Raw genomic sequence first — 15,505 nt, 5'->3', positions numbered from 1 at the left:
GTCGATCGTGACCGGTCGTCGCACGATGATGGATCACACGATGGACTCTTACCGCTCGTTCATTGGGTTTCAAGGGACGCGATCACCTTGGCACAGAGTCTCTACCTTGGATGCTGTGGCGATATGTTAGGATAGGGGAAAGATCACTGCAGTTGTGCTCGCGTGGACACTTTTAGCAAATGCAGCCGAGAAGCGCAATGCATCATGATAGGAGACAGGACGGGACTGTTGTGTAAAGTATGATACAAATGTAAGATTTCGTTACACGGAAAGGATTCCTGCTAACGGTAGCCTGTGTGGCTAACAAGCACTAGAAGACAACAGAATATTTACTAAACCCCTTCATGCGCGGCGCCGCGAGTATGAGTAGACACCACGACACTCCTACTGCCTGCCCCGTGTCCTCCTTCTCCTATGGTTCCACGTCGCGCAGACGTCCTTGTTGGCGCTAGCATCCAGTCCTGCTTTGGAGGTGGGTACCCAGTTCTTGTAGATCAGGTAGCTGTAGTCCCATCGTGGATCGTTGAGCTGTGTCCTCCACGTCCAGAAGATCCAGCCCTCAGTCTTCTCATACAGTCGCTGCTGGGCAATAAACCAATCCTTGTAGAATTGTGTTGTGGAATCGAGCTTCCAGTCAAACTCGGTGCTGTACTCGTTGTTGACGGTGAGACTCCATTCTTGGACGATCTTGGGGGTGTCGCCGTCGGTCAGGCGGTTGTCAGTGTGGCATGTGTAGTACATGTAATCGCCCTGCTTGGCGTCGGCGTTGATCGCCGTTACAGCTCCGCCGACGTAGTTGTGATCGTCAAAGATGACCTTGGAGTCTGATGGGAGGTTGGATTTGGGGTTGCCGGCGCCCCATAGAGAGTCCATGAATTGGACGTGAAGACGCTGGTCTTCGGGAATCTTAAGAGAGTTCTCGGCGTCTCGGACAGCCTTGAGGGCTTGTGGGTAGTACTTTTGAGTAAGAGTGTCTTTCTCGGCTTGGGGCATACCGCCCTTATCACGCGATGTCTGCGGCTCGTTCACGACTTCAATGATACCGACTGCGGCCTTGTATGAAGGAGTGTTGTGAATACGCTTCGTCATCCAGTCAAGCCACTTGGCTGCGCGGTCATAGTTAGCTTGTGAAAAGAATCCTGGAAGATACGCTTCAGGGAGACACTGTGGTGGACGTTAGGGTCGAGTCGAGGAATATTGGAGTGTTGAAGGCTTACCTGTCCAGTAAATGCATCGCCGACCTTTTGCGACCCGGGAGCGCCGTGGAGGTCAATAACGACGAACATGCCCAGTCCTGCAGCCTTGTCGATAATATCGTCAAGATACTTCAGATTCATCTCGGGGAAGTGCTCGCTGCTATCCACTAGGCTGTGAAGACTCCAATATCCAATCGGAATGCGAATGGTGTTCAAACCAGCATCGTGCATGGATTGAATCATGCTTGGTGTGATCCAGCGAGCGTAATGAGCGTCGAATGCATCATTCGCTTGAGACTGTCCAAGCTTGCTGACACAGTCAAACTCGGAGCAGGAGTCACCGCAGCCCATCTCTGACCACTCTTGATTCATCAACCATGGCTCCGAGAGTAGCCATCCACCGAGATTGACTCCTCGAATCTTCGGACTAGGAAGATTAGGGGCACGTTTGCTCAGGTCGCTGGTGGTGCGGTTGAAGGCAGCAAGATCGCGGTCCGCGGGCATCCATGCCTGTGCGCCGGCCGCGAACAAGCAAGCCAAAAGAGACGAACTCTTCATTGTGAGGAGGATGCAATGATTGGTTGCAGTAACGAAGTTGCTTTTCCCGGCCTGAAACGAAAAAGGGTGCCTGGAATGGAGCTGCTGGAATGAATGTCCAGTTGCTTGACTGTTACACTGTGCGACCAGAGGACTATTTAACTTATTCACGGGCCTTCAGCTGATCGTACTAGACGGCACGTAGTTCACTACATCGTGAGTCTCCAAGAGGCAAATTGCCAAAGGGGCCCCTAGCTGACGACAGAGGCGCAGCCCAGTCACCCAATCCGAGATACTTCACCGGTCCCGCGTTCAAGTTGATGGAGTCGCTAGCCCCTAAATGTAGTCTTCTGTCCGAAGATCTTTCGAATAACCTGTAAGCCACTCTAGTACACCAGGGGTAGCGTTCACGATGTCGTACGAGAACATGTAATGAAGTCACATCGTCCGTCCGCGTTTGTATAGACTAGTCATGGTAGTAGTGAAGTTGATGCATAGCACACTGTTAGTATGATCAGGCGGCCACGGGTTCTCTGCAAGGTGGATCGAAACGGCTCGCTGGCTGGGGGTTTGCCTCGTCGCCTGACACCATGGCAGCTTCGTAAGATTCGGGGAGAGTATGAGGGGCTAGAATATATTTTAGTATTTGGACAGTCAGCGACCTACTTTAGGCCATATGAAGAAGGAGGTGTAATAAATGTTTTCGGCTAGTCCCAAGTGCGAAAGCCAGAGACTGAGATATAACTCTCATTCGCTGATAGCAGAAGGAGTGGAAATTACAAGGGCCTAGCCGAACCGAGGCGGTCTCAGAAGAAGAGGCGGAAATAAACAAGTCCAAGAACCGAAGGCTTTCGAGCAGTTGGCCCTTCACCCTGACCTGCGAAGCGGCCCGGCGCGCGGATCCTTACTCGAACTGTCAACACACCCCGCTAGTTCAGACTCCTCTGACTACTCTCCATTCAGGTAGAAAGTCTGGGGACAGATGCATACTGGAGGCGTGACCATTTTGTTAACGCGATGTGATGACGTGCCAAACTTATCGTCTCTTCTCAGCCTCACAACTGGGTTACGTCTGCCTTGCTGACCATCGACCCCATATGCTTACCATGAGCCATCGTATTCGGTCGCCGGCACTGTCCTTCCGCGGCGGGCCGTTGTGGCGTTAGGATCCTGAGAAGTTCTCGTATTTGCGGTGGAGAACACATAGTTCAGCAAGCCATGTCTGTGGGAAGGTTGCCTTATTCGCAGCTCAACGGCTGCTGCAAGCCGTCCGTCAGCCGGATATGCAAGCTTCCTGCAGCATCGTCCGGAAACGTTCGTTCTTGACTTCAGCCACATATTGTTAGTTTCCACAGCATAGCTGGGGAAGAATGCTTCCAACTACCTCGAATCAGCTCAAGTCTCAAACGCGCTTTGGTTGACGATTTTAGTTTCGAGTAACTTGCCTAGCAGTCATCTTCACCAGTCAGACCTCTGTTGCGGTCAACAAGATAGTCTAGAGTCACGCGCCTACAGGACCTCTCCGTGGAAAGGTATCCGGATCGTCATGGTCGTCGGCCCCTAGCGTTCATCAGCGGTCTCGTGTTCGCGTTGTGGGGCGTAAAGAAGTCGAGCGTTGGCCTCGGCAGATTTGCAGGTGTGTCAACACAACCCTTCCGTAGCGTCGCGTTAGCCGGATCAAGGGTAGTTATTTACAGTGACACGGATGGCCCCTGCAGATGGGCGCTTGGGTGGATTTCATGGGGAAAGCAAGGCTAATCAGGCAGGTTGGACGTTCCTGCGCTGTGTGACGTCACTTTGCTTTTGGTTAGGGCTTTGCCGATCGAGACCGAGCCGAGTTTTGAGGTCTCCCTCCACGTGTTCTGGGGTAATCCAGATACCTGGTACGGGGACGGCGAAGTCGATCAGGGAGCGAACTAATGTAATCTGTAAACGTCGGGCATCATTCGACGACACTTTACGCCGTCGGACTGCGACGGTTGCGAGCGTCCTTCAGAAATACTTGGGTGATCGAGCCAGCGTTATCGTTCCTTTTGTCCAGGAGTTTCATCATAAGTTATCCATCTCGGGTGTCGGTTGGCTTTATTTAGCTTTCTTGCCACACTCCCAGGCTGTTACTACTGAGTGGGCTGAAGATCAGCATTAATTCTTATTTCGTTCATTGACAATCTCCTACCGATAGTGGTGATTTTGATCTAGATCGAAGAACAACGCAAGCGATAAAGAGTCTGGTGGTGCTCCTGGACTAGGCTGCTCTCCTTTCTGTAACGTCTTCAGTAATTACTAGCGCTCAATTCGCCATCACCATCAAGAGTGCGAGACGAATGTTTGTCGTCCGCTTGGAAGAACGTTGACATGAATAACAAATGACTCGAACAAACAAGATGAAGAAACGAGGTAGTATACGAACTGTCACTAGATTCCACAGTATTTTTGGATGTTTATTCCGGATCTGGGCATATGAGTCGAAACGCTAAATCCACTTTTCATGGCTGTCCTGTGTTGCGCTGCTCCTTCATTGTACAGGAGACTGATTTCGGGAGCTTACTGGCCAGTCTGATACTGTAAAGGGTTATCAGTGTCTGCTTTCGAACAGAAGTGTAGCGCGCGGTATCTCGAAAGTTTGCGATGACAAGATCATGTGGAGTCTCGCGCTCTCGTGACCCGGCCGATGCGACGGAGAGCAAACCCACGACAGATATATGAACACCAAGGGCTGCAGTAATGAATAAGACAACTATACCTTGACTGCCTACCAAATGGCGGAGTCAATGCGTCGGCCCACTCTCGTGGCGATACCCCGCTTGAGTATATAAATAAGCCTACCATCCGGAACCAGATTGGGTCTCTAATACACAGAACATTCGACTGCAATTACGCTTATCAGGATTACCCACAGTTCTATCAATTCTACCTAGCGCGTAAGTATTCAGTGGTTTTGGTTCTCCTTTGCACGAGCTCATCAAGGACCGCGGAGGCTTCGATGATCTAAGTGCGCGACCCACGCCCTCCGACTAGACACCGAATTCTGCCTCACTTCGTTTTCAGTACACATACGCCATTGGAAAGATTGCTGACGGTATCCAGGACATGGCGAAGACTCCTTTTCCGTTCGAAAGACTACCAGCTGAGCTGCGTGCTGAAGTCTACAAAAACCTCCACTGTACCACGAAGTACGCAATAGCGCGACGAGACGATATCAGAACGCCGGTGGTTGTCGTCAGATTCTCTTATATCGAACGCGCTATAGTCGCTGTGTCAAAGGCAATCCGAAACGAAGCTGAAAAGGTCATCGACGAGGAAACCCAGAAGTGTGGCCCGGCTCAGCTCATCGCAGACTGCGATTACTTCCACTTCGTCCCTGAAGTCCTTGACGATATTCGAAATGCCCGACAAGGCTATGTTCCACCGAACATGGGACTGGCCGATGACGAGCGTGAGAATTTCGATACCATATTCACCCGCAGAAACCTAGTGGAGCAAGCTCGGATGAACGCGGTTATGTATCAGATGTGGACCCGCCTCGCGAATCTGTACCTCAAGACGAACGAGCGAATCGAGGTCGGTGTCTGGATTGGGAACGATGCCGCTTGCGAGAAATTTGTGGAACTGCTCCCCTCTGCCATCGACGACATCATCAACCCCCGCTGGGACGCGTCCGACTCCGGCATGTATCGTCCCAAGTTCGCGGTGACAATTGAATGCTCAGAAGAGCTTGACGCAGCTGTGGAAGACATTGTTCAGGATTTCAAGGATGCGCATTTCGAGGTTAGCGAAGAACTGGAACCGGAAGAGATGGAGTCAAGATGGAGCCTCAAGACCTTTGACGGAGTGTTTGAAGAAAAGGAGCTGTCTAGTGACGAGTCTAGCGAAGATTCAGATGGGGAGTTGGATTAAATCGAGGATGAAGAATGGGTGTGGAATAAATGTGAAATTGGACAATGCGATAGATAGAGAAAACAAGATGGGCTACCAGAGTTGATTTGACATCTGAACATACAGACAGCACCCATAAATGACTACATCAGACTTTTAACATAAAACACGCTGTCTATACATCGGCGGTGAAGTGTGAGTGGTGAAAATGAGTCTCAAAGGTTGGAGCTTGGCAGGTGCTAGCCAGCTACCGACGCCAATCCACCTAGCTCCCCGCCTTCCACCAACCACCTGCATCCCCCACGCAACTACTCTCCATCGGGATCGCGATCGCTCGTCACACGCGACTACTACAAGGCGCGTTGTATCGCGCAACCAGCCTCTCTAGGATACGCCAGCTGTATACGATATCGAAGGAAAGTCGACCTTTGTCGCAAACAGCTATGCGCACCTGCTGGATACAGCGCGATCTCTCAGCAAGAACGACCGCCGTTACCTACAAACACGGAGACGTTATCGAAGCATTGCGACATGCAAGCGTTGCGATACATCGTTGCCAGCTGGAAATAGCCAAGCGCAGTGGGTTCCACTCGCCCGAAAGTTCGGCGAACCGGCATCAGCTCAACCGCACGAAGGACTTCGTACCCGGATATCATTGGCCATGGCGATGTACCCAACGAACAACACTTTGGACCATGACAACTCAAAGATTGTAGTATCGTATCTGTTGTCTTCTTGGACAGCGGCAAACGCATCGTCGACCTTCTCGCTATCGGGATATGCCGTAGCATGGGGGAAGAGCCCCTATCCGTCCCACATGGACCAGCAAGTCCGTTCGCGCCGCCGTCGTTACCGGTCACCGTTTGCGTTGCGGAATATAAAGATATCTATCTGGCAAACCTCCATCAATCAGCGAATCAACAATTCGCTTCAAATTTGAGAAAGATCTCAACAACCGGGCTTGTGGTTTAGTGGTATAATACTCCCTTAGCATGGGAGTGGTCCAGGGTTCGATTCCCTGCAAGTCCATCTTTTTGCGCTCGTCGCCGTCGCGGAGTGTCTGCACGACGTTAGCGGTGTTGGTTTTCTAAGGATAGAATTTTTAGTTTTGACAATATAAGTGGATTACGAAACCATCGGTTTGAGGAGCAAGTAGGCAAAGTACTACTCACAGTCTTACGACCCACGCTATACTTCGCTCCAATTCTTGGATCTGGGACATAACTTCCGGCACCAAGTGATTGCATCCACCGTTGGACATATATCCGTACCACGCTCAATCAATCCCCCGTCCCACTAGCTGTTCGACGCAATATACACTCAAGGAAATAGCACGTCGATTGGTGTGTGAACGAAATTGCGCGACTGAAAGCCAGCCATCAGTCGTGCAGGTGCTTGAAAGTGCTTGTTGAAGATAGCAAGGGGCCTCAACATGCTCAGTACACCATGGCTTTCTTCCCAAGCGTTGCATACGGCTCAATGTTGGAACATTAGCGTGTTCGTGATATTGCTGCTGTGCAAAGCACTCACAGCGGGTTCTGGCAGCGCCATTGTTGCGCAGCTTCTCGAGCGGACCTCGGAGTGAATTGTGAGACCATGAACGTTCGATCGGAGCAACTGTGCTGCAACCCCGAGTCCAAGAGAGGCATTCCACTCTCCAGTTGCGGGAGTTTGCTAGGATACGGAGGATGTTGATCAACATCGGACCTGAAAATGTAGCGACTATCCCCGTTAGGAGTATATTGATTACTGACGAGCAGCATACACTCGCTAGTTTGTCTTGCAATCATTACACCGAGTTTTCGGGGGACCAACTACGCACCAGCGAGACACTACACCATTCGGCCGAAAACTCGGCCCTCCCTCTCGTATAAGAGAAACAAGATGGCGGTACAAATGTCATCACAAGCACTTAGCAACACGAATCCTTTCAATCAAATTAACACCAATCCCGTGTCTCTATCCATTCCACCGAACACGTCCCCATTGTCCAATATGGTCAAAATCGCAATCGCAGGCGGTGCTGGAAGTAAGTTTCCCGCGGATCATACCGACGGGATGAACTAACATCTTTCCAGACGTAGGGCAAGAGTGCATCGATGCTCTTCTCGCCACGAAGAAGCACGAGATTGTGATTTTCACACGCAATGTCATTACCACGTGTCTCTCACCTTACTTGATTCTGACACATCTTCCAGGATGTCCCCGCCGAGACTACCGACTCGCCCGTCAAACTAGTGAAAGCCAACTACGAAGACGTGGCTGAACTGACTAGTCATCTGCAAGGCGTAGACGTAGCACTATCTTTCATCGCGCCACTGGACCTGCAACAAGGGGTTACCTTCCAGAAGAATCTCATCGATGCCTCAATCAGGGCTGGTGTAAAGCGTTTCGTACCCAGCGAATGGGTCTCGTAAGTCATTGCAATCGCCCACTCTTCTGCGCTTGCTAACCATAATCTAGATCCACCTTGGAGCACACGCCGTGGTATTCGTTCAAGGACACGATACGCGAATACCTAGCCGAGATCAACAAAGACAGAAAAGTCATCGAGTACACTCTTTTCCAGCCTGGTCTCTTTTCCAACTACTTGACCGTTCCATACAAGTCAGCCAAACATCTCACGCCGCTCCGGGTGATGTACGATTTCGAGAATCGTAGGGCCATCATGCGAGAAGGCGGAGACGATGATACCATCGTCTTGACCACGGTACAAGATCTCGCCGGCGTTGTCGCGCGGGCAATCGATTACGAGGGCGAATGGCCGGTCGTGGGCGGCATCCGAGGCTCGCGCATCTCCATCAAGGAGCTCATTGCTCTTGGCGAAGAAATAAGAGGTCAGTCCTTCGCCTTCTTCCAGCTCACATGAGCCGTGCCGCTGTCTGCTTGTTTACTAATAAGATATCACAGGTGGAGCCTTTGCCATCGAAAGACTCTCCAACGAGGACTTGAAAAAAGGGAACTGGACTGCCTCCTGGTTACCGGAATTCGAACATAATGCCGTCCCACCTGCGATGGCTAAGGAGATGGCAAAGATGGTACTGATTGGCTTCACTAAGGCTTTTGGGGCAGGTGCCTTCGATGTGGGAGATGAATGGAACCGATTATTGCCCGATTATGAGTTCACAGATGTGAGGACATTTTTGCGCAAGGCATGGGAGGGGAAGCCGTGATGAGGCAGTCAAATGAACCATGCTGCGCAGCCGGTCTTCGGGGTAATGCGATGGCGCAGACTAACTGCAGTAGTAGTAGGTTTCTAATAGCGAACAATGTACTGTCTTTACTGTGTAACCCGGGTCATCGTAATACAGCTTTTCAAATTGGAACTACCAACTTCGACATCACGAGATTGCAGTCGCACAAAGAGGAAAGTTTTGGTACGACCTGTCCAGAGCTTTCGTCCGAGATTCGAGCGAAGCCTAGGTAGCCAAAAGGGCCGAACACCAGTCCCCTACTGCACCAGCCACTCTCGTCACTTCCCTCCCCAACCTCCATCAACACATACTCAGATATGCACCCGTGCCCCTCCCCGTCACCTGAGACCAACTCCCATGAAGATGAAAGAGCAGCGAAGCGGCGTAAAGTACGTAAAGGTACTCAAAGTTGCTGGGAGTGTAAGAAACGGAAAGTCCGATGCATCTGGGCATCACCTACCAAGTCCAAATGTAGTAACTGCGTGCGACGCAAGACAGACTGTGTTAGTCAGGAGTTTGCGGATGAACCGAATGAGAACAAGAGGGGAGATGCTGGATTAGAGACGCGTTTGGGTCGGGTGGAGACGTTGCTTGAGCGACTGATTGGATCGTCGACAGACAGGCGCCACGACATTGCTGACGAGTATCCGGGAGCTGCAGTCCTGGAGAGACCGAGGAGCGTAATAGTATGTGTAGCGTGCTGGGGTCTATCCTACATTCATCTCTGACACTCACAAGGATCACACAAGAAACATCAACATCACATCATCCACCTCCACAGAAACCACATCAACACTCACAGATCTCTCGCAACGACCAGAAACAGCACTTGTCGATATATACACTGGCATATCGCGAGACCTCGTCGCAGCATGGCCTACAGCCCAAGATCTCGACTACATCTGCAAGCTCCCTGTCAGCATCTCCACGCACATGCACATGAAATTAACGACATCCTCTGCAAACCTGATGAACCAGGTTCCAGATAGCCCAGGAAAGATATTGCAGCTACCACCACCAGGATCGCATCCAGTACTGATAGCGCGGAAACTCCTTCTACTCAGCAATATAGTGCAGGGCGCACTATCCGATGACTGTATACCCAGAAGCCAGCGCGAGCATCTCAGTAAAGTCATGGCTCATGCCATGGATACAGCAACGCGACTGGTGACATCCAATGACGAGCTAACCGCCTCTGTCGAGGGCGTCGAATGCATCATGATCGAAGCCATCACCCAGAACTACGCTGGGAACCTGCACCGCGCGTGGCTGACTGTGCGCCGCGCCGTTGCCGTAGCGCAGATGTTGGGTCTGCATCGTGGTAATGCTAAACGAGCTTCTATCAAGGTGGTGGATCCCAAGACGCGCGAGAGCCTCGATCCAGACCAGCTGTGCTGTCGTATTGTGGAGATGGATCGCTACCTCTCGTTGACACTGGGGCTGCCGCAGTCTTCGCTGCAGACGGTTGGGCTGAGCGCTGAAGTTATAGCAAAATGCCATCCGCTGGACCGCATCGCGAGGCTGCAATGCGTCATTGGAGATCGTATCTTGGCGCGTAAAGTAGGAGAGCCGCGCGATATCACGGAGAAAAGGGTCCGGGAAATTGATGACATGTTTAGGGAGGTGACGGAGCTGATGCCGTCGGACTGGTGGCTTATTCGAGACTTTGACAACAAGGACGGGGGCGAATCGGATCCGATGCATGAGGTTGTAAGGAATATGTATCAGCTGTCGCACTTCTACCTCGTTATACGCCTGCATCTGCCGTATGTTCTTCGCTCGTCGGGCGACGATAGGTGTGAAGAAAGTAAAGCGACAGCTGTGCATGCTGCCCGCGAAATCATGAGTCGATATATCGCGTTTCGCAAGTGGAAACGCGGTCCGTATTATTGCAGAGGAGTCGACTGTCTGGCTTTCGTCGCCCTCATGGTGCTGTGTTTGGCCCATATCGATTCGCAGAACCAATCGATGATTCGGCACAAAGCACTTTTCGATCATAGCCGTCCGAGCGATCGCGCTTTGATGGAGCGAACGGTCAAGGTATTGGGGGAGAGGAGCGACGATGCTCTCGCCACGAAGCTATCGAGTATCATACAGTATCTTCTCGACGCCGAAGCGGCATCGGCAAATGGGACTGGCTACAACACTTCGGCTAGTGAGACAGACGATGGGATGGCGACGGAGTTTGATGGCCAGTTCATGGACGCTGAGAAGGCGGTCTTGCAGCTTCACCTGCCGTATTTTGGCACCATCAGCCTACAGCGCAGGCTAGCCTCCGATATCCCGTTGGCTGAGGAGATGCTGTCTACTCAGGTAGCTGACCAGACACAGTCATCACTCACGGAGTGGGACAATCGGTGGTCGTTCCTTGATTCGTCGAACGATGCGGGGGCGCTTGATGACTGGACACTGCAGAGCATCAACGAAGGTCTTTTCGGGGGACTGCTTGGCGGGTTGGGAGACGTGGATTTCGACCCTGGGCTGCCTGTAGATATATAGAAGCAAGGGAAATCCAGACGTGCTATGTTGCAAAGCACAGTAGAAATGTTCCAAGTCACGTTTGTACCCCTCTTTCCTGCCATCTCGCTCATTGAAGATGAATTACGCCACTTTATCTACCATAAGAGTGTAGCTAGGGTATGCTTTTCGGATTGTTCACTACATCGTTCACAGTAGCTAGGTCGAGGTCGTCCATTCGCCCTCGTCCGATTCTCTATTGACCGCAGCGACGGAAGAATAGAGAGGCAGGCGCGACAGGTGGGATATTTCGCCAAGCAGATACACTATATCAAGCCTAGCGCATCACGTAAGGAACGTGCAAAGTACAAATACGTTCAGCACGGCAAGCGCAAGTAAGGAAGAATATTAACAGCTGAATCACTGCAGTTTACGTTAGACTGACTGCAATCTCAGTCAACAGATTGCTGCATGTACAAATGTACATTCTCGAAACTGTTCAAGCAAGTCCTCAGGGACATGGTATCCTCCAAAACCGTAGCTCTGTGCTGTAGAGCAATATTTTAAACGCCGGAAAATGCAATGGAACAACGCCAGTATACGTGGATGGAAATCATGCTCGTCGTTTGCCGATACGGCCGGGGCCGCTGGGACGTCCACCATTGGGCTTCAGTGCACCCTTGCCTCGCGAGGTAGGGAAGGAGACCTTGTTCTGGGGCTTGCGTCGCAGTTGTTTCCGGGTCTGGCTCTTGTCCTTGGTCTTGCGCGAGCTCGAGCTCGAGCTCTTCGCAGAGGTGGAGGTGGCGTCGACGTCCATATCTAGCAAGTCAAAGTTAGCCCTTGATTCTCACTCTACCAGTGCGGAGGAAGCGGGTCAAAGGCGAATTTGAGATGGCCGTCATCGGTGAAGCCCAGTATGTCTGAACACAGGCCTAGATGGAAACACAGATTCCCGAGTTCGCAGTCCTCTTCTGCGGGATCGAGTGGGCTTGCAGAGGGATCGGATAGGGAGCGTGGCATGGGGACAGTAAGCAGAGACGAACCTTTGGGCATGTCCTCCTTGGCGGCATCGTCGGCGGTGTTGGCTGGGACATGATTAGAAGGTGCATATGGTGGGAGACGGCTGAGCGACTCACTTTCTTCGGTCTCCATCTCAGTCCTCTCGGGCTTGGGCTGGGCAATCGTCTCGAGAAGTTTGGCGTGCAGGCGCTCGGCGCGTGCCTGCTCGACGGGGCCGAAAACTCGGGCGCGCAGCTTGGTGCGGTTCGCCTTTTTGCTGCTTGCGCGTGCGCCTTTGGCCATTGTGCAGAGAGTGGCGGGGAATGTGTGGGTGAATGGGTGTTTGGGCGTGTGTCTTGGTCACGTCGGCGGCGGCTGGTGGGGAAAAGTTCGAGGAATTTTGGTGGCAAGGCGTTTGGCGTATCAAGCCAGGCCGGCCCGTGCCCTGGTCGCGTTCTTCGCCTAGTTGCAGGTGACGCTGACTTCGGTATATCCTAGCTGGAGATGCGCTCGCCGCGAGAGCCGCCGCCTACCTCGACGGCCGAATACTAGAAAAGTCGCATTGCGGCCTCTGCTCGCCTGTTTGCTGCTCCGCGACTGTCCCGCCCGCCCGCCTGTCCTGCTCGCTCTGCATTGCCGCCGGGGGCTTTGGGAAGTTGCGACCAACGCCCGTCCGACTCGACTGCACCTCAGATAGCCGGATATCGCCCTTCGCTGCCTTCACCTCGCCCTACGTCACCCGCCCGAGAGAGAGTGCCTGAGATAGCCCGCCCCAGATGCCTTCGCGAGCAAAACTGAACCGGTAGCCCTTGACCTCCCTCTCCAACACCGCCAGCCTCTCCACCGCGACGGCACAAAACCATGGCGTCGAGCATGCAGCAGATGGCTGCCACCATCACCGAGCGCTCCAAGACACTCATCAACAACGACCTCAAAAAGATTCTCAAAGAGGAGGGCACCTCGCAGACGGGCAACAAGGCCGCACTGCAAGCGCGCGTCATTGGCCGTAGGTATCTCCGCTCCCCAGCAACACGGCTTGCTGTCGCCGCTCACCTGCTAACTTCACCCTCCCCAGTCATCGCCAATGCCGTTGCTAGGAGCGACACCGACCTGCTGCGGCGACTGCAATACCGCGTGCAACACCACGGCGAAGCGCCTCCACCAGCCACGAGCAGTCCCGTCGCCTCCTCGTACTCGCAGCCCCCTCCGCCCATCGCAAACGGGTACAGCATGGCCAACGGCTACCAAAGCAACGGCGCATACCAGCCATACCAACAGCCCCAGCAGCCACCCATGCCGCCACGCCCGACCTATTTCTTCAAGGAGAGCCCTTTCTTCGAGATTCGCGAGCTGATACTGAGTAACATGTCTCTGGACGCTTCGCCGACGCACCGTGCCACCATATCGCGTAACCTCACCCTCAACGAAAGCCAGTCCGGACGCCTAAAGACAGACCCATCTTTGCGCCTGCTGCTCTTCTCTGCGCTCGAACAGCCATTGGCGCCCTTCTCGCGTCTCGATATCGCATTCCCATCTCAAATTGAGGTCAAGGTCAACGACGACGAGGTAAAGGCCAACTACAAGGGTTTGAAGAACAAGCCAGGCTCTACGCGCCCCGCCGACATTACCGACTTCGTCCGCACCAAGGTCGCCAACCAGCGCAACAGCATCCTCATCACCTACGCCCTGACTCAGAAGGCAAGTCGGTCGGAGGTTTCTTATCCCATCAGCTTCCCAAACCTGACTCTGAGCTAACTCCTAATGCAGAAGTACAACCTGTTCGTCTACTTGGTCAGGAAGTACTCGGTCGACGAGCTCACACAGCGCATCAAGAAGCGCCACGTCATCACGAGGCAGTCTGTGCTCAATGAGAGTATGTAGTGGCCTTCGGCAGCTAACGTCTCTCACATGACTAATGTTGTAACAGTGATGAAAAAGGCCAATGACCCCGACATCGAAGTTGGCTCCAGCGTCATGTCGCTCAAGGACCCAATCTCTACCCTGCGCATTGTCACCCCATGCAGGTCGACTGTGTGCACACACAACCAATGCTTTGACGCCGACTCATTTCTGCAGCTCCAGGAGCAAGCTCCCACATGGACATGCCCAATATGCAGCAAGACCATATCATACGAAGGCTTGGCCGTCGACCAGTACGTTGAGGAAATCCTCAACAAGGCCCAGAACACGGACCAGGTCACCATCCAGCCAAGCGGACAATGGTCGACCGAAAAGGATGAGAAGCCCAAACAAAACGGGCACAATGGGCATCATGACGATAGTGATGATGACCTCATCGAGATACCAGATTACCGTATACAGGCCATCAAGACCGAAGCTGCGCCGACACCCACTTCGCTCAGCACCCCTCCACTGCCTTCTCGCGAGACATCCACAGCCCCCCGGTCTGGCCAGAAGAGAAAATCCGAAGTAGTGGATCTGACCTTGAGCGATGATGATGAGCCAGTAAGACCAACGAAAAAGGTAGCGTACACTACCCCCAATAGCCTTCCTGATCCGCCCCGTCGGTATCATTTACCTCCCCTCGGCAGTCACTCTGCCCATAGTCGTCCACTGCCACCAACCTACCATAGTGGGTCTGCCAGCATGCGTTCTGATTACTCCCGGCCTCCATCTACACCTCCACCACGCCATGGGTATCAATCCTATCGACCAGCACAGCCTGCTTCGCGGCCTAGCTATCCTGGACAGGGTACTTCCTCCTACCCTACCTACCTGGGCTCTTCTTCCCCTTAATTACATGTTGCGCGTTCTTGTTGTATCTTCCACTCATGTATGAGTATTGTTCATCCGCTAATACCACCTCGGGATCGCAGGGCAGAATAACGGGGACCAGACGAGGTAGCACATCATCCACTTAGGCCGTTCACAATATTGCGGACCGTTGCGGACCGTTGCGCCACGTGGCGGGCATTCTGCGTAGGCTGATGAAGTGAAGCTCTCTACATCATACACTCATCTCTTTCCTAATTTGTCAAGGAAACTTAGCGCGAGGCGTTTGGGGGAGGCTGCATTTCATGACCATCTATCTACGGCGTAAAACACTGGTTGGGGGCATTGAGGATACCACCGCTTGGGAGACTTGCATGCATTTCGGGAGCTTATACCAGCGACCTTCTGCAATGACGAAAGGAGCAGAAGTCGCGTTCGGAGAGGACTGAAAGGAGGTGGCGGTTCATGTACGATCGTGTAGCAGTGACGCCTTTTGGCTTCGGCCATACTAGA

General features: G+C 52.8%; 6 protein-coding genes and 1 non-coding gene across 7 annotated transcripts; 5 read left to right on the top strand and 2 right to left on the bottom strand.

The window, feature by feature from the left end:
- Positions 1-384: 384 nt before the first annotated feature.
- Positions 385-1,754, bottom strand: J4E83_007756 (uncharacterized protein; the record flags this gene model as incomplete). The annotated part of the gene is made up of 2 exons (XM_049334655.1): positions 385-1,164; positions 1,218-1,754. The coding sequence occupies 2 exons, from the start codon at positions 1,752-1,754 to the stop codon at positions 385-387; spliced, it is 1,317 nt and encodes a 438-aa protein (XP_049186144.1).
- A 3,069-nt stretch (positions 1,755-4,823) lies between these two features.
- Positions 4,824-5,630, top strand: J4E83_007755 (uncharacterized protein; the record flags this gene model as incomplete). The annotated part of the gene is made up of 1 exon (XM_049334654.1): positions 4,824-5,630. The coding sequence occupies one exon, from the start codon at positions 4,824-4,826 to the stop codon at positions 5,628-5,630; it is 807 nt and encodes a 268-aa protein (XP_049186143.1).
- Positions 5,631-6,566: 936 nt separating this feature from the next.
- Positions 6,567-6,638, top strand: J4E83_007754. Its single transcript has one exon. It is a non-coding gene; the product is annotated as a tRNA-Ala (tRNA).
- A 966-nt stretch (positions 6,639-7,604) lies between these two features.
- Positions 7,605-8,478, top strand: J4E83_007753 (uncharacterized protein; the record flags this gene model as incomplete). Its single annotated transcript, XM_049334653.1, has 4 exons — positions 7,605-7,638; positions 7,688-7,758; positions 7,808-8,022; positions 8,073-8,478. 4 exons carry the CDS (start codon positions 7,605-7,607, stop codon positions 8,476-8,478), a joined length of 726 nt encoding a protein of 241 aa, XP_049186142.1.
- Positions 8,479-9,491: 1,013 nt separating this feature from the next.
- On the top strand, positions 9,492-11,302 carry J4E83_007752 (uncharacterized protein; the record flags this gene model as incomplete). Its single annotated transcript, XM_049334652.1, has 2 exons — positions 9,492-9,495; positions 9,606-11,302. 2 exons carry the CDS (start codon positions 9,492-9,494, stop codon positions 11,300-11,302), a joined length of 1,701 nt encoding a protein of 566 aa, XP_049186141.1.
- A 571-nt stretch (positions 11,303-11,873) lies between these two features.
- J4E83_007751 (uncharacterized protein) lies at positions 11,874-12,562 on the bottom strand (the record flags this gene model as incomplete). Its single annotated transcript, XM_049334651.1, has 3 exons — positions 11,874-12,079; positions 12,304-12,345; positions 12,397-12,562. The coding sequence occupies 3 exons, from the start codon at positions 12,560-12,562 to the stop codon at positions 11,874-11,876; spliced, it is 414 nt and encodes a 137-aa protein (XP_049186140.1).
- A 558-nt stretch (positions 12,563-13,120) lies between these two features.
- J4E83_007750 (uncharacterized protein) lies at positions 13,121-14,853 on the top strand (the record flags this gene model as incomplete). Its single annotated transcript, XM_049334650.1, has 5 exons — positions 13,121-13,265; positions 13,335-13,972; positions 14,027-14,132; positions 14,187-14,743; positions 14,827-14,853. 5 exons carry the CDS (start codon positions 13,121-13,123, stop codon positions 14,851-14,853), a joined length of 1,473 nt encoding a protein of 490 aa, XP_049186139.1.
- Positions 14,854-15,505: the final 652 nt, after the last annotated feature.

The sequence above is a fragment of the Alternaria metachromatica genome, assembly GCF_023757995.1.
Source record: "Alternaria metachromatica strain BMP 0045 chromosome Unknown scaffold_20, whole genome shotgun sequence".
Lineage (NCBI taxonomy): Eukaryota > Fungi > Ascomycota > Dothideomycetes > Pleosporales > Pleosporaceae > Alternaria > Alternaria metachromatica.
Note: the sequence above shows the minus strand (reverse complement) of the source record. Positions and strands in the feature narration are given on the sequence as shown.